A 26,546-nucleotide genomic window follows, 5' to 3' on the forward strand; every position below is an offset into this window, starting at 1 on the left:
ACGCATCTCTCCCTCTCAACAACCCTATTAGGTAGGTCCTATTTTCACTCCCATTTGACTGACAAGGAATCTGTGACAAAGAGATTAAGTAACCTGCCCAAGGTCATGTAAGATATGGTGACTTAGAAAAAGAGGTCCACAGATGTTGAATGAATACCAGGACTGAGGAATTAATTACAATGACCTCAAATGCAGGGCAATAAACTAAGGGCCAGAGGAAAGGAGCATGTTCTGTTGAAGACACAAAACCTCATACACTCTGTTGTTATGTGTATGGCCTATTTGGAGGTGGCCGGGATGTAAACAGCGAAGACAGTGTTAAGAGGAAAAGGTCAGTGATAAAGAATCTTACTGCATAAGCTGTGCGCGTGGATTAGACAGCTGGAGTCAGTGCTTTGAAAGAGCATCACCTGAAGGCCGGCTTGCCGCACCCAGTTATATTTACGGAGAGGCCAGCCTAGAGCAGGAATTGGCAAACCACAGTCTGGGAGCCAAACCCGGCCCATCCCCTGTTTTTGAACATCAAGTGAGCTAAGAAGGGTTCAGACATTTTTACAGCCTGGGAAAAAAAGCAAAAGAATAACAATATTTTGTGACACATGACATTTATAGGACATTCAAATTTCAGTGTCCAAAGATGAAGCTTCAGAGAGCCCAGCTTAGCCACTTGCTTACATGTTGTCTATGCCCGCCTTCGTGACACCGCAAGTAAGTATGGCCCCAGAGCCTCAACTGGCTACTACCTGGCTCTTTACAGAAAAAGTGTGCCGACCCCCTGGCTTAGAGAACACTGTACCAGGAAACAGGTGACACATTAGCAGATCAGACCAGCAAGGCAGACTGACACAGAGAAATTTCTTCAGATCTGTGACACAGAGAATAATTCTTTGCCACAGTGAGTGCTATCAACTCTCTTCTAATCTTTATTGCTAATAAAGTTCCCTTTGTGTTACATACCAGCCTCCAAATGCTTAGATACTAGGGCATTCAGCACAGTTAGTCTTTGGCTTTCTGAGGTGAAGAGGGCACTGACCCTGGAACTGAAGGTGACAAGAGTGATGCTCTTGTGAAGTGAGTCCTCAGTCCCTCTGGCTTCTCCAGGCTTTTTTTGCCCCGTAACACTCACTCCCTTTTTTCCTAGAGATCAGCTACATTTTGTTGATGTGATTCTTTGAAGTTAGATATATTTACATGTGCTCTTGCTATCCTTCCTCCTTGGGCTGTAATCTTTGTCCACAGGTGGCGGTCACTAAGCACGAGTTGATCACTCTGCCTGTGGCACCACTGAGGTCCACAAAACTGTGAGAAGGTATTCTAGTAAAAAAAACTTACCCTTGGATTATAATCTCAAAAAACTTCAAATTTTAAAAATAAAACATGGTTACAATGTATTTTATAAAAGACATGTTCCTCAAAAAGTTGTCCATAAAGTTAATTTCTGTTCACTGAGTCATATTATCCTACTCTCATTATAAAATTATTTTTAGTGTAAAACTAAGAGAAACACTGTCACAGGAAAAGTTTGCACCCAAGACATAATAAACACTAAAAAAATGCAGCAAACTATTAAGTAGCACACAGAGTAAATAAAAACAATTTTAAAATGAAACCTTAATAACATAGTACTCAAGTCACAAAATGCAACCATCATGCTAAAATGTAAGATGTAAGATGCTTTACAAGAAGGCACTCTTGTTTCCTGAGGACAGATACACATGAGAAGCAGCTGCATTCTGCGGATTTCCTATCTTTTAATGCAAGCCAACACACTGGGCAAGAATATGACTCCTCTCACCTGGCTTATCCATGCGGACCATACATATGATGACTATGGAGACTTGGAACTTGTCGAATAGAGTGCTCCTTGTGGAAGCTGACTTTCAGTGTGACTTAACTTTTTTCTGAATTGTTTGATGTTTTGGCACTGAGCAGCTGAAACCTTAACCCCAAATTTGGCATTTAGAAGAGTAATGCATTTCTACTTCAAGGAGTTGAAACAAGTTCATTTTAAGTTAATTCTACAAAAAACAAACTAAAGTACTAAAAATCCTGGAATGGATATTCAATATTCTAAACCAAACATTATTGCTTTTTAATGCAGTTTGTATCAAGTAATAATAGTAATAGCTACTCGGCATCGAGTGTGTGCCAGGCATTGCAGTGAGCCCCCTTCCATGAGTTGTGCGTGTAATTTTAAGTTAGTTTCAAGCTCATACCACCTCCCGGGGTAATACACTCGGGAGTGACAGAGCTAGGGCAGGAGGCCAGAGGCTGGATGACTGCCGCTACTGTGAATTTAAATTTGGTGGTAATAGTAGCAGCAACCTTTCTATACACACTGTATCACATTTACTCTTGTGATATCTCATTTAAGATCCATCAGAATCAGCTGGGGCCTTGTCAGAAATGCAAATTCCTGGGCATGGCCCAGACTGGTTCAGAAATGCGGCACTAGGGGCACCTGGGTGGCTCAGTCAGTTAAATGTCTGCCTTCGACTCAGATCATGATCCCGGGTCCTGGGATCAAGGCCCATATGGGCTCCCTGCTCAGCGGAGAGCCTCCTTCTCTCTCTTCTTGTGCTCACCCTTGCTTGCTCTCTGTCAAATAAATAAATAAAATCTAAAAAAAAAAAATGCTGGACTAGGAGTTCAGCAGGCTGTTACCACAAGCCTTCCAGGTGACTCTGCCACATGCTAAAATTGGAGAACCACTGAAGAGGATAGGAGCTGAGGCTTATTAAACAAACAGCAAAAATAAGGCTGTAGTAGGACTAGCTTGATCCACAAAAAAAAAAAAAGGGACAGTTTTCAAGGGCCCTCAAGCATTTCATTTTATATAAACTAATCTGATATTTAAGTTCCCAATGGTCCTTGCTCCTGGGCAATACTTTAAAAATCTAGTTGTAGGCGCTGCATTTATTTTAACAGCTTAAAGCTGGCCTCTTTTGGATGCATTTAGAAAATCATCCCTTTCCACTATCTGACCTGTGGATCTAATCCAGACGGAAGTGCCAAATATTTCCATGTAAAGACGTAAATGTGCATCTCTAAGTTTCACAGGCAGAGTTTCACAGGCAGAGGTGGACGATGGGTAAGAGCAGGGGCTGTCACATGTGGGTGTGTACTGGGAGGGCCTAACTGAGCTCTAATAAAGAGGTCAGCGGCCACTATGCACACAGTGCCTGGCACCGGTGGAGTGGGAGGGAGACTGCTGGGGAGGAGGGGGCGTGCCCACAGGGGGCTGCAGGGTGCTCGGAGAGGGCCCCATGAGGTGAAAGGGAAGAGAAGGCGAGAGAGGCATCCGCAGCATGGTTTATTCAGACTTCAAAGCTGGGACAGCCTGTACTGTGGCCTGTGCCAAGAGCTAGAGGAAAAAAAGGCCAAAAACATGATTCTTGAAAAAGTGGCAGCATGGAATCAGCAAGGTCACCGAAAGAGGCCTTCCAACGTGGGCTGCGGGAGGAAATGAAGAAGTCTGGGGTGCCATGTAACTCAAGGGATCAGGAAATAAGGAACAAAAAGGCAAATGGTAAGGGGAAAAAAAGAAAGCAAGAACCCTGAAAAGGAAGTATTTAATGCTCTAAACTTGTGCCAAAAGAACCAAGCAACATGAAACCCAACTTGTAAAAATGCCTTAATAACACAGAATTTCTACTCCAAAATTCCCCCCTGTGAGAATAAAGCTTATTTGTGCACTAGAACTGTTTGTGTTGAGCTGAAATGGACTGGATGAGAGAAAAGAAAATTTATTAAAAAAGAGAAAAGCAGTGGAGGAAGGCCAGGACCGGGAGGTGAATTTGTAACAGAAAGGCCTCTCCTTCCCTGCACTCAGGTATCAGACCTGGGGCAGCCTCACCTTTCTCCAGTGTGAGTCTTTTCTTCACTGAACTAACCCTGACCATGGGGGACATCCCAGGCCCAGGTGAGGCATTTCATTTTGTTCTGAGACATAGCATGATTGAAGGAGTATTAGGGAGAGGTCACCTTGGCGGGGTGAGGGAGTGCTGAACCGCTCTTTCCATGTTGAAGGATCTGGCACCTCAGTGCCCTCTGAGGCACACCTTGATCTTTCTGATGTTTCTGAGAGGCAGACATTAGTCTGACTGGGATAATTTCTTGGGGTGGGACTGTGGACACTGTGCTCTGGGCTCCGGCTCAGCACCAACCTATTCAAGGTTCTTAGAGCATGCCCTGGTCCTGATGTTTCTGAAGCAGATTTTCAAACATTCCAGATATCTGGGTAACTCAGGCTTAGGTTTAGGGGTTAACACTGGTGACATTTTGCAAGCTTACGAATATCAGGGAAGGCTCTGAGAACTTAACATAGGCTATTGGGGATTTTTCTGGGAGGAACTGGTTGGTTACTCTGAACTTAAGATTTTTAGAGGGAAGTATAGAAAACTTAGAAGATGGTGAATCGGTCCTAGAATTTTGATAAATATGTAATATTTCCCTAGGGGTTACTCAAGACAATTACTCCTGGGCGCCTGGGTGGCTCAGATGGTTAAGCGTCTGCCTTCAGCTCAGGTCATGATCCCAGAGTCCTGGGATCGAGTCCCGCATCGGGCTCCCTGCTCCTTGGGAGCCTGCTTCTCCCTCTGCTTCTCTCTCTCTCTCCCTCTGTCTCTCGTGAATAAATAAATAAAATCTTTAAAAAAGAAAAGACAATTACTCCTTAAGGGACACTCAATTTCAAAAAAGCTCATACCACAGACTGCTTGCTTCCCAAGAGTAAGGATGAACGAGGAGCAGCAAGTTGGTCTGCTGGACCTAAGTGCCTCTTAACTGAGGCGTAAAGCCTCGTTGGCCATTAGGGACATTTCTGGTACATACAGGTCCATGATCAGGGTCAGGGGACACTATGGAGAAGTCAACGCCCATCATGACCATGGAGGGCTGACCAGATAGTAAATGGTTACTCCCTGATGTGGCAGACTGCCCTTGGCACCCCTGGGACTCAAGCTGAAAGCTGCTTCTACTAATTTCTGAAGCTCTGAGTAACAACTCCTGGGACCTAAGGGTAAACAGGTGAGGACTGTGAGGTTCAGCTGGAGAAGGTGGACTAATTCTTCGAGAATCAAACTGTCTTGCTAGAACTAGATGCCACTGATGACTGTAACTGCTTAAACTTATCTGGCAAAGCAGAGCTCAGAACTCTGGAAAGACTCTTTGGCCCAGCTGCAGTTTCTATCCCCAGGAAAGTTAGAACACCCACGTGCATTTCTCCAGCATAGCAGCAGTCTCGGCAGCACCTGAAACTCGTGTGTCTTTCCAACTAGATGGTAATGTTCCTGGGCACAGGGACCATGTCTTACTCATCCCCATGTCCTCGGCACTTGGCACAGTATTTATCTGGCACCTGGTATGCATCTAATAAATGTTTGTGAATGAATGAAAGACCTACCTGAACTAAGGGTCCCATCTGTCTTTGTCCTGACCTCTAGATCACAAAGGGATGGGAGAATGAAGTTGGGCAGTTGCACGGACTTGGATCACGTATGCATGAGAGTGTTAAGTATGGATATGAGAGAATATATGTGTAGTTCTAGATCCCAATTTAGCATTTATTTTCCCAATTAGTTTCTTTAAAGCCACCAAATTTCTATGAAGTTTAACTTACACTACCCCCTGACGGAGACAGAGAAGGCAGATTTTGTTGATGAGGAAAGAGGGAAGGAAAACTTAATCTTCTTATTAAGTAATGGCATGACAAGCAATCAAAGTCAAGGAACTGAGAGATGCAAACAAATTTAGAAATCACCTAAAGTCTACAGCATATATGTGGTTAGTCCAAAGATAGAAGGCTGTCATGAACCATGTCTCCTAATTCCAAGACGTGCACTATTTCTACAAGAAAAGTGTAAAGACTCAGGACTGCCAGCATTCTATAAGATCATCTTACTTCTCATGGTACTGCCTTAAAATGTAAATTTAAAAAATGTAACACAGTAAAACTGCATCAGTATGGACATCTATGTTCATCTATCCAGCATGAACTTATTTAATAATCACTTAGCAGAAACAGGTATGGTTATTTAAGAAGTAAAATCCACTAACATTAAGTCATTTACATAGTCGACTGCTTATAAAATAAATTAGAATAAGTGAGGTTTTACTGTGTATAGAGCAAGCAAACAAACAAGGGGCATTTTTTTTTTTTTTTTGGATTATTCAAGATGTTCCTAGAAGCCCATGTACTGCCACTTGTCAAATCCAGTATTTCGAGGAAACGGGAACTACTCACCGCTGCCATCACTCCCCTCTCTTCTGCTGCGGGAGCCCCCACTGCTGTCTCTGCCAGACTTTATGCGCTAGAACAACAAGATGAGTTTAAAAGAATAAATGATAGTCCCTCAAAGTTGAATATAACTCAATGCTGATTTTTTAAATTAACGTTACTGTGTAACGTTACTGTAACGTTACTGTGTAACGTAACTGTGTAACGAATTTAAGATTCACTGCTCCCACTCCCCTAAAAGCTGGGTTTGAACTGCTCCTTACCCCAGAGTTGACTGTATGGGAGAAAAGATGAGGTTGTTGTGTATGTAAAGGGTTCTGCCCGCTACCAGGGCCCTCAGGCCTTATGAAATACTCAGGTGGCGCTTCCACTTACAGGTGCAGCATGACTTTGCTTACAAACCCAATATTCTCCTGATGTGAAAGTTCATGTCTTAAACTGGGGTGGGGGGGTGCCTGGGGGGGGCAGGGGACTAGGGAATCCACAGAAAGGCTATTTCCTGAGCTAGTCCTACTCTATCTGTAATGGCTGGACCTGAACTATTTCGGGGAAAGGAAAGGTAAACTGGGTTTTGAAATTCAACTTCTACAATAAAAGCACGATTAAAATCTCACAAAACACCTAAGATCTGTTCAGCAGTCCACTTTCTTAGGTACAAGCTCACCCTTAAAACATAAGAAATATCTTCAAACTGTGACATTCTTAGGTTTATTGAAGCAATTTATGGTTATTCTGTGTTTTGCTTAAGTGTTACTTTTTGTATTGACACCGAATCTGCCAGATTCTCATATGTCTAAAGCTGTGTTTACAGAGACAGGGCAGTCAGTGACCAGTCAGACAGCTTTTGATAAATATTTACTCTACAACTGACTAAAAATTTTAAACATAGGTTGGTACCTTATTTAGATCTTCAATAATATAAACACAATTTCATATTTAACTCAAAGGACAAACTACCATTCCCTCAACTCTGACAACTCCCCCGATATTTATAAATTTTCGGGTCATGGATGTGGTTATTGACATTGTGGTCTGCTAGGAAGAAAAAAATTCCCTTTCAGTAATTCGACTCATTTCTGTAAAATGGATCACTCTCCTAAAACTCAGGACTTTTAACTACATGTAAACATGCTCACATTTTTTTCTGTTAAAAAAGAAATGTCCCTTGAAACCCCATCTCTCCCGTTTGCCCTTTTTCTTTTGAAAATCTAAAAATGATGATGTAACAAAATAAAAATTTTAATGTCTGTAATCAGATTTTATTTCAAAACTTATTTTTCATCTCTCCACATACTATTTCTACCATATCTAAAAGACCTACACAATGCTAAAATAAACTCATAAAGACAAATGCCCATTAACTTGAAATTTTTTCAAATTAAATGTGAGACAAGATCTTGCACTCTGGTTTATAATAGGACAATTTAGGAAAGTGAGCACTTTCCACCATCACTACATATTTCACCCCATTGCACCAATTCCTTGCTCTCATCTAGAATTTCCCAATCCTTTGGCTCTCGTCCGTCTTTTCCTAATTAATTCCCATAAATCCTCACTTTATTTCCAGCCTACGATCACCCCACCACTCTAAGTACATCTCCTTTAGGACCTCCAGGCCCCTTGCTTGCCCACTTGTCTTTCTGCTCCACTCACCAAGAAATCTAAAACCTGGCTTGATTCAATGACTTCTCTTCTTCCTCTCCTATTCCCAGGACACCGTGCCCTGCTGGACACATATCACATAAGCACATGACAGTGCCAGCCTCCAGGCACCTCCTCACTACTGGTTCAGCCTCCGCCCCCAAGCCCCACAGAGCAACCATGTTATTAATATACCACATTCTGTCCTTTTCATCTTTGGAAAGTGACTGCCCCTCCTACTTTGTGAATAAAAGGCAGCTTGCACCCCTTGGATGTGTTCCTTCAACTACTCTCCTGTGGGCAGAGAATGTGGGGTTTTGTTTTGGGTTTTTTTGTGGGGGGGAGAGGAGAGAGAGAGGTAGGAGGGGCCAAGGGAGAATCTTAAGAGAGAGGGAATCTTAAGCAGGCTCCATGCCCCGTGTGGAGCAGGATGCAGGGCTTAATCTCACAACCCTGAGACCATGACTTGAGCCAGAATCAAGAGTCAGACACTTAAATGACTGAGCCACTCAGGTGCCCAGAAAATGAGGGGTTTTTTATGAGGGATAAAAAACCCCCTTCCAACTGAACACCTATTTGCTGCTGAAAATCAACAAATTCACCATACTGAATCTTTTGTACTTTGTTCTCTAACCCTCTTTGGTATTTTAGCTGAAAATTTTCTCTCTCCGTATTTAGATTACTGAGTCTTTAATTCCTGCTCTTCCCATTTTGTTCTTTTCCAGACTGTAGTCAAGTTTAACAAAATGCCTTGCAGCTAACTTTTCTGTGTCCAGTGAAGAATAAAAAACACCTCTTTAAAAAGTGTTGCTAAGAGGCCCACAGTGCTGGGGGCCAGTGCACATTGCTCCAGGCCGTAGTAGCCAGACATGGCCGAGGTGGTCTTTCTTGTCTGGCCAAATGGCCTGTGCCTGGAGCTGCTTACTGATGGCACCAATGAATACACATGTGTAAACTTTTCTTCTTCCTCAGGAATGTAGGTCCCCCAAGCATGAAGGGGAGAACAGTCTTCTTTCTCCACAATAGTTCCAGGAAGAGAAACAGGTTCGCTGAAAAATCAGTCTAAATAAATTTCTGGCTTTAACACTTTAAAGTAGGAGTTAGGGGCTCAGGGAGCTACACTATCCTGACTCACATAAACCTGAATCAATTTATCTTTCTTTCTTAGGTCTACATAAATCTGTTTCCATTTTTAAACAATTTTTTAAAATCCATGGCCTGATTTATTTTACATCTACTTTCTGCCCCCCACTCTCCAAGTCAGATTCCATACCCTGAGCTGGTATTTGATCATTTGTATGATGACCCTGTAGAAGCATAAACTCTAGACAAGCGCTTCTCAAACTTTAGTGAATAGAAAAATACTTGGAGAACTTGTTTAAAAAAACACATACACAGGGGCGCCTAGGTGGCTCGGTTGGGTGTCTGCCTTCAGCTTAGGTCAGGATCCCGGAACCCTGGGATCCAGCCCTGAATTGGGCTCCCTGCTCATGAGGGAGCCTGCTTCTCCCTCTGCCTCTCCCCTCCACTGATACGCACACTCTCTCAAATAAATAAATAAAATCTTAAAAAAAAAAAAAAACACATACACAGATTCTTGAATTTAACTCTGGGGTAGGGTTTGGGTAGGCCTGGGGTGGGGCCCAAGACTTTGTAATTCTAAGACGTGCCCAGGTGATTCTGAGGCTCTACTGGTCCACAGAGCATCCTTGAATAGCACTATTCTGAGACCCTAATGCCTAATCAAATTTTGGTGAGCTGATGGCAAGATACATTTTAATTTAATTCATGGTATGAGTTACCAACTTTTCTGAGTGCAGAATAAGTAAGGACCATACATCAACTGAAAATAATTGTTTGCATCATCCTTTTCCCCTACTATTCATACGGTAGTAACGCACAGTAGTTAGGGACATAGACTTAGGAGCCGATATGAAGCCTAGGTCTGCCCCTAATAGGTATGTGACCTGGAGGAAGTTACTTAGCCACCATGGGCCTCAGTTTTCTCATTTATTAAAAAAAATAATAAAACCATACCCAACTTCATAGGACTAGTGTGATTAAATTAGTTAATAAATATAAAGTGCTTACTTAAAACAGTGCCTGTACCTGTCATGCACTCAGTAAATGTTAGCTGTTGCTATTATTAATGTCTAGTTAGGCAGATGTCATCAAGTGGAATTAAAGGGAAAACTAACCAGAACCATGAAGAGTGCTAACATTATTAACGAACGTTCATCCAGAGCCTTCACTTCTTTTCCTTCCTGCTGCCAAACTTCTACCTTTATTAGCACTTCCAGAGGAGAGGAAAGCATAAAGACTGGGGGTCAACTTTGTACTCCTTTCAACAGCTCTAGGTAAGAGTTTGATGTGATTATCTATGATATCCCTGCTTTCAATTATATGTCCATTTCCCAAACGTTCTCAAGTTCACAATATGGAAGTGTTCTTCTTCAGCAAGAAACACCAAAATTAGACTGATTGTAGAGAGTTACCAGTTCTAAAAAAGATATTTGACTGTCTAACAATGTTAAAATGCTTAAGGAAATCAAGACATATCTGTACAATAATGTATTATGCAGGCATTAACAATGATTATATGAAGAAATTCTAATTATATAGAAAAATGTTAAGTTTCCGCATTAGGACAGATTCTAAACAAGAGACACAAAAAGCAACAAGTTCAAATTTAGAAAAGGAGAGTGTCCTTAGTTCATAAGTTTATTTATTATACTTTGTTTTATAACTAATAGTGCTTTATGCACTATGCAAGCCAGGAAATAGAATGCTCTGCCCCATGGGCTCACAATCTCAGAAACACAAACTGAAATGGGACATGTCAACAATTAAAAGATAAATTAGCTCTCAGAGAGTGAGAATTCTGTCTCTTCTCCCTAGGACCTTTCTTTTCCACTATTTTTTCTCTTCCACACTGTATTTATAAGCAAAACATAAGTGAGAAAATATCAAGAACATGTTTCTTTTGTTTAAGAGTTAATGAAGAGTACCAAAGAAAAGAGAGATTGATTTCAAGGGCACTGCAGAGAGAGTGCTCTGTGGATGAGGACTGTGACTCTGACTCTAAAGAAAGATTAAGCAGTAACATTTGAGGGACGATATTAAGGAGAAGCTATAATGAGAGAAGATATCTAAGTGAACTTAGGTTTTACACAGATTACAATGAGGGCAGTGATAAAATATTGCCAAAAGAGGCACTGCTCAAACACTGTGAGATTTTAATAATTGGAGTAAATAAGTAAGAGAAACACTGAATCTAATCTAAATGCATCAATTGTAACTTGAGTGAGTTTACTAAAGTACTCTTAATTAAGTCATTAGGGAATTATTTTAGGGAAGACAGTGGAAGGCTGTCAGGTCTATGAGAGAAACAGGTAAAAACTGACTATATTCAATGTATATATAAATATTTTGATGGAAGAGGAATCAAAAGGCCGAGTACAAACTAGAAAGAAAAATCAGTCTCAATGACATTTACATACTCATTCTTTCTTTAAAAAGATTTTATTTATTTGAGAGAGAGCAAGCACACAGGAGTAGGGGGGAGGGGCAGAGGGAGAGGGAGAAGCAGACTCCCCACTGAGCAGGGAGCCCGACATGGGGCTGGATCCCAGGACCCTGAGATCATGACCTGAGCCAAAGGCAGACAGATACTCAATTGACTGAGCCACCCACATAATCATTCTTAATAGTAAGATCCAACAGTCCACCCGAATAGCAGCTCATAGCAGTCAGCCAGAGGAAGAGTTTAACACCCCAGAGAGAGAGTGCATAGAGGAAAGAGGATGAGGTAAGAAGAAAGGCAAAGGGAGAGAGGAAGCCAATGTAAAGATGTACAGTACCTCAAAGACCAGAACTAGAGCACAGTATCTATAATGGTTCAACCCAGATACAACTAAACATGGAGAAATGAAGCGATAAGAAAACTGTACAAAAGCAACTCTGCATCTCTTTAAAGGGGGCATATTTGGTCTTTGCCCTTAAAGTTCATTTCCCAGGGACTGCTCAGAATCAGATTTCTTACAGCTGGAGCTACCAACCCTTACGAGCTGGCTGCAAGGCAAGTCCCAGGGAGTTGGAAGGACTGCTACTTATTGTGTAAAAGGGGGCCACCCTGGAAGTCTATTAAATCAGAGATGGTAATGCATATGCCAGTTCTCCTGTTTAAGGTTGTAAGTTGTGAGAAGTGTATTATGCATGATCCATAGTTTGTATTAGTTGTGTGTTCTCTGTTCAGTATAAACTTAACCTACTGATGACTAAACTTAGGAGTCTTTTTTTAAGATTTTATTTATTTATTTAATTGACACAGAGAGAGAGACAGAGAGAGGGGGAACACAAGCAGAAGGAGGGTCAGAGGGAGAAGCAGGCTTCCCGCTGGGCAGGGAGCCTGATGCGGGGCTCGATCCCAGGACCCTGAGATCATGACCTGAGCTGAAGGCAGTCGCTTAACCAACTGAGCCACCCAGGCCCCCCCTAAACTTAGGAGTCTTAAAAGACTTTGACTCTTTCTTTGGTTCTATACTATAACTTAACAACTAATTTTAAGCTCCAAAAATGTTCTTGGTGTGAAATATATAATTATTTTTGATTCTTCTTATTGAAACACATTTAATAGTGATTATGAGGACAATTATGATAACTTGAACTTTGACTTATACCCATTTAATTTTACAAAGCTTTCACACAGGTTACCTAATTTAGCAATTGGTACATGGTAGTAAATTGGTCTTCACAGCAAGTTTTAAACTATATACCCTACCATGGCATTTTAATACCAACTTGATATTTTATAGGATTTTTAAGGTAAAAATCTATGTCATGCTCATAATCCTTAAACAACTATACTTTAAAAAGAGAATAAAACAATCAGATCACATCTTCAAAGCAAAAACAAGATAACCACATTTTGAAAGTAAATATGGAATTTAGATTTAATTATCCAAGATAATTAATTTCTTGAAAAAGTCTAACCTTGAATATATTTTCTTTCTATGAAAGGCAGATACTCAAAAATCATGTTAAATTTTTAAATATTCTAGGCTCAAACTTAGGAGAGATAATTCTCTTAAAGAAGTAAAAATAATGGGGGCGCCTGGGTGGCTCAGTCATTAAGCATCTGCCTTCGGCTCAGGTCATGATCCCAGGGTCCTGCGATCGAGCCCCACATTGGGCTCCCTGCTCCGTGGGAAGCCTGCTTCTCCCTCTCCCACTCCCTGTGCTTGTGTTCCTGCTCTCACTATCTCTCTCTGTCAAATAAATAAATAAAATCTTAAAAAAAAAGTAAAAATAAGAACACTGTTAATGCACATATTGCATGAAACACAGAAATAAAATGCTTCCATGTATATTAATATTATTCTCACAGCCATGTTCCACTACATAATGAAACACCTTAAAGAAAAGGTACTATTATTATATAGTCCTTAGCTTAGCTTCCATGGGCCACAGGACACTCCAACTGAAACTAATTGCATAAATTAACCTGTAAGTTATTTTGTATTGGGGAAAGTTACAGTGATTTGTCTATGAGTAACCCTCCATGAAAGTATGTTAACTCTGATGCACTTTCTCCTATTAAGAATTGGTTCTTGATAGAATTTTATCCTCAAACTAGAATTTCAGTTATTCTTCCTTTTGTGCCACGGCAGAAAAAAATTTCAACTTTATTTTACGAGAGAAGCCCTCAGAATCACTCAGTTGAGCTACAGAAGGCTGACATTTTGAAAATTAACACACAGCAGTTTTCGGGCCATAGAAGATACCTGTTCCCGTATTTCTTTCATTTTTTCCAATCTCTTGAGTTTTGTTGCATATTCTTGAACTTCTTTTAATCCAATATCTGTGCAGAGACGAACCAAGAAACGCAGACCTAAATTGTAAAAAATAGTTTTAGAAAAATATTAATGCACATTGTTGAAAATATAACAAATCAATGAACTCAGTCTTTTGGGACACAAGTAGGAATGATACAAATAGTGGTTGTTTCTATTAAAAATTAATGACAGTTCGTATTCTCTGGACCTATGAAAACGGACATCCTTGAAAGGGGACCTAAAGGGACAGACTCTCTCCACCTGCCCTGCCCTCAAGCGAGACCACACCATCTACTTAGAGCCCTTCCCATACTCTTTATGTCCTTATCTGCTTTACCTTTACACCACTTATGACTACTGACTTATATATTTGTTTACTGTCTTTCTCTTCCCAGGGGTTTTCATCTGTTTTACTTTCTGCCACACCCACAGGGCTTGAACAGTGCTATATACCAACACTGTAGCATCACTCCACAAGAATTTGTAAATAAGTCAGCAATTCATGACCATTAACATATTGTAAAAGTAATGGTACTAAAATAATTTAAGATGTCACTATATAAATTGCCTATGTATACGTTTATCTTAATAATTCACAATAAGAATTTACATATATTGTACAAATAATACTTAACTATTTCTCTTACCTACCTATCCTCAGAATGAGTGGCTTAGGAATATTTAAAGTAAAATAAAAATCATTGTTTTTGGTAGATGTTCTCTGAAATTTAGTATGTCATCTGAACTCTATAGAGCAAGTCAATTTTTGCTAGCTGAAGAACATATTTTAAGAATGAATTATCCTGTTGGGTTTATCAGAAAACTACTCTGCTCAAAATGAGATATTACATGGGTGCAAATGTTTTTTCTATAGCTATAGTTAAGGTAGACAAATTATAATTTGTTTTGAAAATTATCGAGGCCGAAGTCACCTTGAACATTCCCTATGACATAGATAATCATTCATTTAATTTTTAGAATGAATATTTTCTTTAAAAAAATATTTTATTTAGGGCGCCTAGGTGGCTCAGTCGTTGAGTGTCTGCCTTTGGCTCAGGTCATGGTCCCAGGGTCCTGGGATCGAGCCCTGCGTCGGGCTCCCTGCTCGGCGGGAAGCCTGCTTCTCCCTCTCCCACTCCCCCTGCTTGTGCTCCCTCTCTCACTGTCTCTTTCTCTGTCAAATAAATAAATAAAATCTTTAAAAAAATATTTTAGGGGCGCCTGAGTGGCTCAGTCGTTAAGCGTCTGCCTTTGGCTCAGGTCATGATCCCAGGGTCCTGGGATCGAGCCCTACGTCGGGCTCCCTGCTCGGCGGGAAGCCTGCTTCTCCCTCTCCTACTCCCCTTGCTTGCGTTCCTGCTTTCACTGTGTCTATCTCTGTCAAATAAATAAATAAAAATCTTTAAAAAAATACAATTCAAAATATTTAAAAAAAATAAAAAAATATTTTATTTATAAGTAATCTCTACACCCAACACAGGGCTTAAACTTACACCCCTGAGATCAACAGTCACATGCTCCACCAACTGAGTTGGCCTGGTGCCCCTTAGAGTGAATCTTAAACTCTCAATAAGAAAGAAATTTGGACTTGCATGGAGAGTCTCCCTTTACTGGTCCAGTGCAGAGGTACTATAGCCACTGTGGGGGTTCTTAAATCAGAATTCTGTCAATGCAATTTGGCAATGTCTGGGGACATTTTTGTTTTTCATAATGAGTGGAAGTGCTAGGAGCATCTGCTGGGTAGAGGCCAGGGACGCTGCTAAAACATTCTATAATCCGTAGGATGGCCGCCCACAATACAGAATTATCTCATCCCAAATGTCAATGGTGCCAAGGTGGGGAAATGTTTGCCTAGCAGACTTTGGGTTGCTTCATTTTTATAAAAGATATTATTGTTACCTCTCATTTAATCTCTAAATCACCAGTTTCCTAAACTGACTGAGATTAAGAAGCACATAAAAAACTTTTAAAAAAGAAATAGGAAGGGCGCCTGGGTGGCTCAGTTTGTTAAGCGTCTGACTTCCGGGCTGGGTCATAATCTGGGGTCCTGGGATTGGGCCTGCATCGGGCTCCCAGCTCAGCCAGGGAGTCTGCTTCTCCTTCTCCCTCTGCCCCTCCCCTCCACTTGTGTGTGTGAACTCTCTCTCTCAAATAAATAAAAATCTTAAAAAAAAAAAAAGAAATAGGAAATGAAAGATATCTGTGTCCACTGCAAACCTAAATGAGAATCTCTGTAGGTTGGGCTAGAAATTTGTGCTTTTTAAAGTTTTATAAGTAATTCCCACATAGCCTGTTTCCTGATGGCATTTGCAAACTACTGCTATAAATTAACAAATTGGTTTCTAATCAGCATTAGAAAAGGTCTTGCTCCTAAGCTGCTACCAAAGTCCATAATTCTGAGCTCTCTGCTGTTGACCTTTCACAAAAGCCAAATGGAGAAAAATATTAATGAAGGAACATGCAGTACATCTCATTCCCAGATCAGGCTGGGCCACTGGAAAACTTGGCATAGAAAAGATTTGTCTTACTGAACTGAAATGCATTGTTTAGTGTTCACTGTCACTGAAGGAAAAAATTTAAGTCTTTCAAACATTTTATTGTCAAACATTGTCATGAAAGCAAGGAGCTGCTATAACTTTAATGGATCTTATCTAATATATATCTCTTGGTTTCGCAACATAAATGAAAAGTTAGAAATGTTTTCTTCTTCCCAAGGAATTACTTTGTTTCCTCATAAATAGAAAAGATTATATAACTGATGACATTTTCTCTCTTTCCTTTAGCTGCAAGGCTATTCAGGGCCAAATACACAATTTAATGAGTATGTGGCATGTGAATATGGTTATTTCGTATTTTTCTTGGTCATGATTTTGTTGTTGGTACTCCTGTAATACTTCACATTATTACTTTAAGTAATAACCCATTATGCAACAAGATGGGGAATAAATGAGTATTTTCTACAAAGCTAGCTTCACAAAAGGAAAATAAGCCCAATACCAACATAATGTCTTAAACTTAAAGCAACATTAAAATTCATTTGCTATCCATATGAGCAAGATGATTGTTCTATTTTCATAAACTCTAAAAGTATTTTCAACCTCAGAAAGTTGCATACTAAGTGGAGAGTTAAAAATGCCTTTTCTCAGCTGCCTGGTGGCTCAGTTTGTTGGGTGTCTGCCTTCGGCTCAGGTCATGATCTGGGGACCCTGGGATTCAGCCCCACATTGGGCTACCTACTGAGCAGGGAGCCTGCTTCTCCCTTTCCCTCTCCCCTAGCTTGTGCCCTCTCTTTTTTTTTTAAGATTTTATTTATTTGACAGAGGGAGACACAGCGAGAGAGGTAACACAAACAGGGGGAGTGGGAGAGGGAGAAGCAGTCTCCCCACTGAGCAGGGAGCCCCATATGGGGCTTGATCCCAGTATCCCGGGATCATGACCTGAGCCGAAGGCAGATGCTTAACGACTGAGCCACCCAGGTACCCCTTGTGCCCTCTCTTTCTCAAATAAATAATAAATAAATTTAAAAAAAATGCCTTTTCTATAAAACATCAGTTTATGAATTTTAAAAAATCAATAATAAACCAAAATTTATTCTTCAAATTTCACAAAACTTTGAAATACAGATCTATTTACTACTAAAGACAACACAGTGGTATACTTAAATCTATCAAAAATTAAATTCTATACAATGTACTTGCATAGTCAAATTTTCTGATCCTATAACCACATGTGTAATCATGTATCACAAATTATAGGCTGGTAGCTATATATGCAATTACTCTAGCAAATGTAGTTATCATACTTAATGACATAAAATGTGAGAACCTATAGCTTAAAAGTTATAAGATGTAAACTCACATTCAACATTTTCGGGAAATTTTCTGTGAATATCCTTATAAGTATCTAATGCTTTTTGGTAGTTACCTGTAAATAAAAAAAGAAACCACAGCAGATTATAAAAATTAATAAGATTCAGCAAAGTAGTAATTTTAATTCAAGACACTGGCACCATTTATTGGTTTAGTAAGAAGACTTTCATGTTTGCCACAAGCATATATAAACCATTCTTAATATAATTTCTGGAAGAAAATGTACAGATAAAAGAAATTTGAAAAAGGAGTAGAGCAGAAGTAAATGGGTGATGATTGAAACTTAGTTTAGTCCGTGAGGTGCCTGGGTGGCTCAGTCAGTTAAGTGACTGCCTTCGGCTCAGGTCATGATCCCAGGGTCCTGCGACTGAGTCCTACATCAGGCTCCCTGCTCAGGAGGGGGCCTGCTTCTCCCTCTCCCTCTCCCCCTGCCTGTGCTCTCCTGCTCTCTCTCTGTCAAATAAATAAAATCTTGAAAAAAAAAGAACTTAGTTTAGTTCTTAAAATAAATACATTAGTGTCAAAAATTAAGTTCTATTCAATTTCTAAAACTTAAAGATTATTTTATTAGAACTGACAAATTTAAAAATAATTTAAGTGATAAGCTAACATTAATTTCAATGTCATTCACTTAGTTGGGAAAAGATGAAAAATAACCTTTTCCAGTAGTTTTTATTTTAAAACATTAAAAAGTTTACAGAAAGCATTTTGTTTTATAATACAATAAATATAATACAATACTGCTTCATAGCAGTAAAGAACAGGGAAAAATGAATTTTGGATCTTTGCTAAAATCTCAGTAAACAAGGAATGAATCTGTCTGGGCCCCACTCTACACAAGGGCCAGCCATGCTGACCCTCTAAGAGCTGTGGTGAGAACTGGATGCAACGGAGACAGGAAGCACTCAGCATCCAGCGGCTCTCACTAACGTCAGCTTCTCTTCTTCTAATCTGTACTTCCGTAACACAAGGGAGGTTCTGTCTTAAATCACTCCGAATACCTCATATGTATGTACGCCTCACCTATCACTGACACCGTAATGAACACTGGTAACTCAGAACTCACTCTGATATCGATAACATGTACATACAGTACAGTGATGTTATAGACCTCATAGGAACTACAGTAACAGCAAAGATCAATGATCTAAATGATTTGAGGACTCCTGTGTATATATTCTGATGCCACTCTGAAGGAGCTCACAAAGGTAAAGAAAGAGACCTACAAAACAGGATGAGAATGCTGTTAACACTGTCACATTTGTGCTCCCTTTGGATTGAGGAATTTTTTTCCTGGATCATTTGTAGGCTCTACAAGAGGGATTACAAATCTATTAACATTTTATCTCCTTGCCTAATATCTTAGAGTCTTAATAGTATCATTCACTTCACAGTTAGTCCAACAATACTAACATCTCCATGCTCTGTGCTTCAGGACAAGTGTCAGCAGTACAGGATGGAATAAAAACAGTTCCCGAGAACACAAAGGTACCTAGTGGTATTTGGTATAGAAAACAGCCCCAGTTGTTCCAGTTCAGGGCCTTCTTCAGCTTCTCGTGTGAGACCGTCTCATAAGTTTGGCCAAGCGTACAAGGATGTTTAGACTTAGGTGAACAGAAAATGGAAATGTAAACTAATATGTATAAAATGTCTATTTTTCTGTGACTAACTTGTCAAAATGATTACATGTTAACTTTGAAAATTAATGAATCTCTTAATAATGGTGACCCACTTTGTAAGCATAACTTTTTTCTGTATGTAGTAATTATTATGTTTCTCATATAATGCTTCAATATGTGTAGTAATCAAAAGCTAATGTTTTAATAAACAAATATGCAGTTGGAAAACAGTTATGTACATAATTACCTAAAAGACAAAGAAACAAAATATATAAAAAATGAATAAAATTAAAGCATTTACCACTTCTTCTAAAACAACTAGCTACCATCAGCTGCCATTTCACTTGTGTAGGCCTATAAAAGAAATGAATTATATGAAATCAGAGATGAAATAAAAACAATCTGTGATGATCGCAGTTTTATAAAGCTATATATCTATAGTATCGTTCAAGTTTTTTTCAAATACTTTTTGACCTTTGATTAGATCTTTATTATTGACAATAGCATATATACACTTTCCTTCATTATTACCTATCAGATGCGTATTAGAAAATTTAAATTTAAGAGTCCTTCAATCTAGTTCATGCCTTATTTAGATTTTATGTGAACACTTAACCTGTTTGGCTAAAGACCACTGCATTCTATTTTAAACATTATCATTATCTTTGCCATAATTTTATACTTTGGTTTAGTACCCTAAGGATTAGAAATTTAGGCTTGCAAATTTAGTACCCATGAGGCGATTTTTGACCTTGTGTGTGAACAATTAGGCTTCTAAAGACAGAGTAAAACAGAATTGTATTCATCCTGTTTTTCCTCTTAAAAGGAAATGAATTTTTTTTCTAAAATAAGTAATCATGACCAGGATTTCTAAAGACTGTTACAAATATCTAAGCAAACAAAATTTGAAGAAATGAAAGACTTGGAAATAACTGAATGCTCTTCTCATTTCCTTTTAGACTCTTCCTTCTATTCACCTGATGACTTCAAAGACAGCCTCACTCCTACTCAAATTGATGGTACAGCTACCAGCTTTGGAGTTAGATTAAATCAGGGTTTAAATCACAGCCCTACTACTTGGACAAGTTGACCTCAATCCACTCCTTACACAGCCATCCACTTTGACCTAAAGAAAACACATATCTAATCACATTACTTCCCTCTTTAAAATGCATCACCTCCCCTCCAACTCCATAACTCCAAGGTCCTAATCCAGTTCATCCACTGTTAGCCATTTGCTGCCTCTCCAAGTCCACTTCCAGGGTGCCCTGCCTAACATTTCATGCTACAGCAAGTCCAAACAGGAGGACAGAGTCCCCTGCATTCACTGCATTTTCTAGACTCCTGGTCTTTCCACACACCATCACCTTCACTTGGAGACTCATTCCAACCTCGTTTATGCTCTTCCTTGCTAGACCGGATTAGACAGTTCTAGGCACTCTTCTAACGTCCTAGAATCTCTTTAGTACTGCATTTACTATATTGTATTATTATTTAGTTTCTATATGAAACTATAAATTCCTGAAGGAAGTTCAGTCTTTGTGTTCCTAGGACCTGGCATGACGCCTGATATATACTGGGTGATCACTAATCATTAATTCCTCATTTACATATTCAAGTATATATCCTTATTATTTCCTTCAAGGTTGGGATTATGATTTTTAGTTCGGTAACCTATTAATTCTGTGAATTTGATAAGTTATTTAAACTCATGCCTCTGTTTACTCATCTACAAAGTAGGGATAACAATAGTACCTGCTTTGTAAATTTGTGAGGATTAAATAACACAATATATGTAACAAACAGTAAACACTTGTTATTATTATAGCCACTTCTTGTCTCTTCTTCAGGAAAGCCTTAGTTCATGAATGCCACCTACTGGGAATTTTAAAAAACAGCCACCAGAGCAGCTGTGAAGTAGTGTGTGCATATGGTTATGTGTGCATCCGTATGTGGAAAATGGATTAATTCTTTTTGACCACTGAAGTAGCGCAGTGAGGAGAGGTAGAACAGAGCTCAGTGACTTAATGTTAATAAGGAGCAGGTAACATTCTGAATTATTAATTGTAGTTGATCATTACTGCAGATGATCTGTGACATTGCTCGCTTTCATTAGCACAGATAATTGGGCACTGATTTAATGTGTATTTTCATCACGAGAGTTTATGCATTATAATAGTTAAGCTGTCATGCATAATAAGTGTAACAAAGGTACAATTTAGGATATGAGATAAATGTACTTCATTAATCTTCAGAATTAAATTGCCATGTTCCTATTGTTACTTTTAGTAACTGGAGAGAGCCCAGGCACTATTAATATAGGACAGGACAGTTTTGCATAAAAGTAAATAAATAAGGCTAATTGTTTTGGTTTCTCTCTTTTATCAGAACCTAGTTTATAAATAATAAGCCAAGTTTATTTCTTGAATGAATGCCTACTCGTCTCTTCAATCCTCAAAGTAAAGTACTACTACTTTACAGATAGCACATTTAAGACATAGTGATTTAAAATAACATCCCCCTGCCCCAGCACCTCCAGCAAATTGGTTTTAAATTGCCTAGCACAGTATAATGAATACAGGACTGTACTAAAGGTCTTAAGTATTTTAAATCTGCAATGACTTGGCTTTAAATTTTAGAATTATGAAATTTTAGAAGTGGAAGTAGCCTCAGCAATTCATTCTACCCATTCACCTTCAAGGAGAAGGAAATGGAGATGAAGAGAACCTATGCCTAAGGTCACTGTCCCAATAGTATTTACCAGCATAATATCCCATATAAATCCCTTATGTCACACTTTCAGAAAGTAATAAGGGATAGAGTCTGAAAATTACCACAGGGAAGAATTATGATCTCCATATTTGGAATAAGTAAGCACCACTGGAAAGTCACGACTTCTGGATTTAAGATGGCAGAGTAAAAACCTTTTACTTCACAATGTCTTTTCCAGAAATAACCCCCCAAAACAAGGAGGATAAGCTGAACTCAAATTCTATCTCAAATGAAACTTAAACCATACAAAACCATATGCAGATGATGGATAAAAAAATGGAAACTGACTTTGGCAGGGCAAAGAAAGGTCAAACTCAAGTGCTTGCCAACAGCACACTGAAGACAGGTGTTCAGATCTTCCCTGCCAACACCAGAAATACTCAAGAATTGGAATCACCAGCACTGAGGAAGGAAGGGTAAGGCACAAAACTACAAAGAAGGAAAACAGATTGGAAATGTGATTGAGAAGCAGTTGGGCACGCCCTCTGTGCAGCCAGGTAATAACCCCTCACCCCCAGGAGCTGCTGCTGGACAGAAAACTGGAGGATGAGGCAGAGTCTGTTTCTGGAACAATGAGATCCTCAGCCCAGCCCCTTGCAGCTGCTGGAATGGCAACAGCTAGGCTTACATTTCTGAGGCACACATTTACCTATGAAGTTACCAGAATGCTCCTCTGAATACATTGAATGGCCCCAGAGAAAAGACTTTAGAGTTTTAAGATGAACTCTCAGGAACAAAATCATACTATTAACATGTTCTAATGCAGCATTTGGTGAAGGTGCTACTGGCATTTAGGGTGAGACAACTCACTGTACAGGTCCTCTACTCATTACTGAATGTTTACCATCCTTGGTGGCTGCCTACCGAATACCCAGAGTGCTTCCCCATCATCAAGACAATAAAAATGCCCCTCTCCCTACATTTCTAAATGGCTCCCCCAGGGTGGGGGAGTGTTGCCTTTCTTTGCTCATGTTGTCTTTTTTCTTTATATTGTGAAGTATAACACATATGGAAAAGTACACAAAACATAACTATACAGCTCAATAAACCATCATAAAGTGAACACTCATGAAACTGCCCTGCAGTTCTAGAAACAGAATACTGCCAACACCCTAGAAGCCTCCTTCACACTCTCTTCCAGCATTACCTCCTTCATCTACAATGGCAACTACTATCCTGACTTTTTAACACTGATTTAGCCTTTTTGAATTTTACATGAATGAAATCATATACAAGGTACCCTCTTTTTACAGCTTTATTGAAATACAATTCATGCAACATATAATACATCCATTTAATGTATACAATTCAAAGGTTTTTGGTGTACCACATTAATTTTTTAAAATTATGATTAAAATACACATGACAAAAAATTTGCCATTTTAGGTCATTTTGGGGTGTACAATTCAGTGGCATTAATTATATTCAGAATGTTGTACAATCATCACCCACTGTCTTTTCAAAACCTTTTCTATTGGCCAAACAGAAACTGCACAACCACTAAGTACTAACTCTTCATGTCTCCCCCCTCCAGACTCTAGTAACCTCTAATATACTGTCTCTAAATGTGCTCATTCTAGATATTTCTTTTAAGTGGGATCACAGCATATTTGTCCTTCTGTGTCTGGCTTCTTTCACTTAGCATGATGTTTTCCTGTTTGTAGCATGTGACATGTTGTAACATGTGTCAGAATGTCATTCCTTTTTATGGCTGAATAATACTCCATTGCATGTATACAACCACATTTTGTTGTTTATCCATTCATCAGTGATGGGTACTTGGGTTGTTGCCACCATTTGGCCTTTGTGAAAAATGCTATGACTATGCATATACAAATATCTGTTTGAGTCTCAGCTTTCAATTCCTTTGTATATACCTAGGAGTAGAATTGCTGGATCATATGGTAATTCTAAGAGCAGCCTTCTGAGGAACCACCAAATGATTTTCCATAAAATACCACTGTACATTTCCACCAGCAATGCACAGGGTTACAATTTCTCCACATACTCAATGACCCACCACTTATTATTTTGTTGTTGTTTTTAAATGTAACAGCTACCCTAAAAGCTGTGAAGTGGTATCTCATTGTGATTTTGGATTTGCCTTTTCCTAATGACTAATGATGTTGAGAATATTTCCATGTGCTTATTGGCCATTTGTATACCACTTCGGAGAAATGTCTATTCAAATCCTTTGCCTACTCTTAAAGTGCTTTTTGTTATTGTTGTTGAGTCACAGAAGTTCTTTATATATTCTAGATATACCCCTTATCAGATATATGCTTGCAAATATGTGGGCTACCTTTTCATTCTGTTGATACAGTCTTTTGATGTATGAAAGTTTTAAATTTTGATGAAGTCTAATGTATCTATTTTTCTTTCTTTTATTGCCTGTGCTTTTGGTGTCACATCTAAGAAATCATTGTCAAATCCAAAAGGATAAAGATTTTCCCCTCTGTTTTCTTCTAAGAGTTCTATACTTTTAGGTCTTACATTTGGTTATTTGATCCATTTTGAATTAAATTTTATTTGGGGTAAGGGTCCAACTTCATCCCTTTCCATGTGGATATCAAGTTTTCTGAGTGCCTTTTGTTGGAAAGATTGTCCTTTCCTCATTGAATGGCCCTGGCACCTTTGTTGAAAATCAATTTACTATATACATGAGGCCTTCTTCCTGAATCCTAGATTCCATTCATCACCATGTCTTTGTATCAATATTGTTTTGATTACTGCAGTTCTGTACCAAATTTTGATATCAGAAAGTGTGAGAACTCCAACTTTTTTCTTTTTCAAATTGTTTTGGCTATTCGGGGTCCCTTGAGACCCATATGAATATTAAAGTGAGCTGGGCAATCTGCTTTACTGAGTCCATCATTTCAAATGTTAGTCTCATCTGGAAATAATGCTTAATCTGGGCACCCAGTGGCCAGTCAAGCTGACACATAAAATCAATCATCTCAGTGGAATTCACCAGTAAGGCTATCTGGTCCAGGGATTTTTTTTTGTTGGAATATTTTTGATCACTTAATTCAATTTCCTCACTAGTCACAGGTCTGTACAGATTTTCTATTTCTTCTTGAATCAGTTTTAGTTGATTGTGTGTTTCCAGGAATTTGTCTGATTTATCTTATACTATCTAACTTGTTGGTATACAACTGTTCAAGTGTTCTCCTATAATCTTTTGATTTCTACAAAATTGGTAGTAATGACCCTATGCACACTTTTAATTTTAGTAATTTAAGTAGTCTATCTTTTCCTTCATCAATCTAAGCTAAAGATGTGTGAATTTTATTAATCTTCTCAAAGAATCAACTTTTGATTTTATTGATTTTCTCTACTGTTTTGCTATTCTCTATTTTATTTATCTCTGATTCCATCTTTATAATTTCTTTTCTTCTGCTAGTTATAGGTTTATTCAATATCTTGTAGACAGCTTACAGGTGGATACTGATTTTCTTATTGAATCTGTCAATCTTTTTCATTTACTGGAAGATTTCAATATATTTCTCTCTAATGTTCTTACTAATATACGATGATTGCTTCTTCTTTCTAGCTGTTTGTTCTGTGTACTGCATGTTTTTAGTTCCTCAATTCCTCCATTACTGCCCTTTTTGGGTATTTAGTTGATTTTTGTAGTGTACTGTTTTGATTCCCAACATTCCTTTTCTGTGCATTCTTTTCTGTGTTTGCCTTTTGAATCATATAGGGAAAAGAAAGGTTATAAGCCAAACCAAAAATACAATACTGGCTTTTATTATTTACCTACAAAGTTACCTTACAAGTGTTCTTTAATATTTTCTTAGATCTCGGGAGTTATTGTCTAGTGACTTTTCAATTCAGCCTGAAGGATACCCTTTAGCATTTCGTGTTACAGGGTAGGTGTACTGGTAACAAACTCCCTCAGCTTTTGTTTTATATCTGAAAATGTCTTAATTTCTCCTTCATTCTTTTTTTTTCACTTGACACAAATACTCATATTTTCTAAGCCACTTAACAAGGTATAAAACCAGTCTCAGTGGGGTGCCTGGGTGGCTCAGTAGGTTAACTGTCTGTCTTCAGCTCAAGTGATGATTTCAGGGTTCTGGGATCAAGCCCTGTGTCAGGCTCCCTGCTCAGCAGGAAGTCTGTTTCTCCTTCTCCCTCTGCCCTCCCCCACCCCACTCATGCTCTCTCTCTCTCTCTCTCAGATAAATAAAATCTTAAAAAACAAAACAGTCTGAGCTCTTTGGCCATAAAAAAACAGGCAACTGGTAGTAGTAGGTAGTTGCTGACTCCTACTTTATTTTTAAAAAGTTTAAAGTTTTTATTACATTCTAGTTAACATACAGTATTATATTAGTTTCAGGTATACAATATAATGATTCAACAATTCCATACATGATCTGGTGGTCATCATAACAAGTGCACTCCTTAATCACCATCACCTATTTCACCCACTACGCCACCCACCTCCCCTCCAGTAACCATCAGTTTGTTCTCTAGAGTTAAAAGCCTGTTTCTTGCTTTGCCTCTCTCTCTTTTTTCCCTTTTGCTCATTTGTTTTGTTTCTTAAATTCCACATGAATGAAATCAT

General features: G+C 38.9%; 2 protein-coding genes across 3 annotated transcripts in view; one reads left to right on the top strand and one right to left on the bottom strand.

Moving 5' to 3' along the window:
- The window catches only part of EEF1AKMT1 (EEF1A lysine methyltransferase 1), a 99,299-nt gene extending 77,785 nt beyond the window's left edge, over positions 1 to 21,514 (top strand). The window contains exon 5 of the mRNA XM_027590112.2: positions 20,161 to 21,514. Coding sequence (XP_027445913.1) covers positions 20,161 to 20,291 — 131 coding nt within the window. The 3' untranslated portion in view covers positions 20,292 to 21,514. The remainder of the gene's footprint in view (positions 1 to 20,160) is intronic.
- Positions 1 to 26,546, bottom strand: part of IFT88 (intraflagellar transport 88) — a 145,755-nt gene that overhangs the window by 18,527 nt on the left and 100,682 nt on the right. For both annotated transcript variants that reach the window (XM_027590104.1, XM_027590106.1), the window contains 4 exons: positions 19,503 to 19,555; positions 17,572 to 17,637; positions 13,663 to 13,769; positions 6,245 to 6,311 (listed from right to left, as the gene is read on the bottom strand). In XM_027590104.1, coding sequence (XP_027445905.1) covers positions 6,245 to 6,311; positions 13,663 to 13,769; positions 17,572 to 17,637; positions 19,503 to 19,555 — 293 coding nt within the window. The remainder of the gene's footprint in view (positions 1 to 6,244; positions 6,312 to 13,662; positions 13,770 to 17,571; positions 17,638 to 19,502; positions 19,556 to 26,546) is intronic.

The sequence above is a fragment of the Zalophus californianus genome, chromosome 3 (assembly GCF_009762305.2).
Source record: "Zalophus californianus isolate mZalCal1 chromosome 3, mZalCal1.pri.v2, whole genome shotgun sequence".
Taxonomy (NCBI): domain Eukaryota; kingdom Metazoa; phylum Chordata; class Mammalia; order Carnivora; family Otariidae; genus Zalophus; species Zalophus californianus.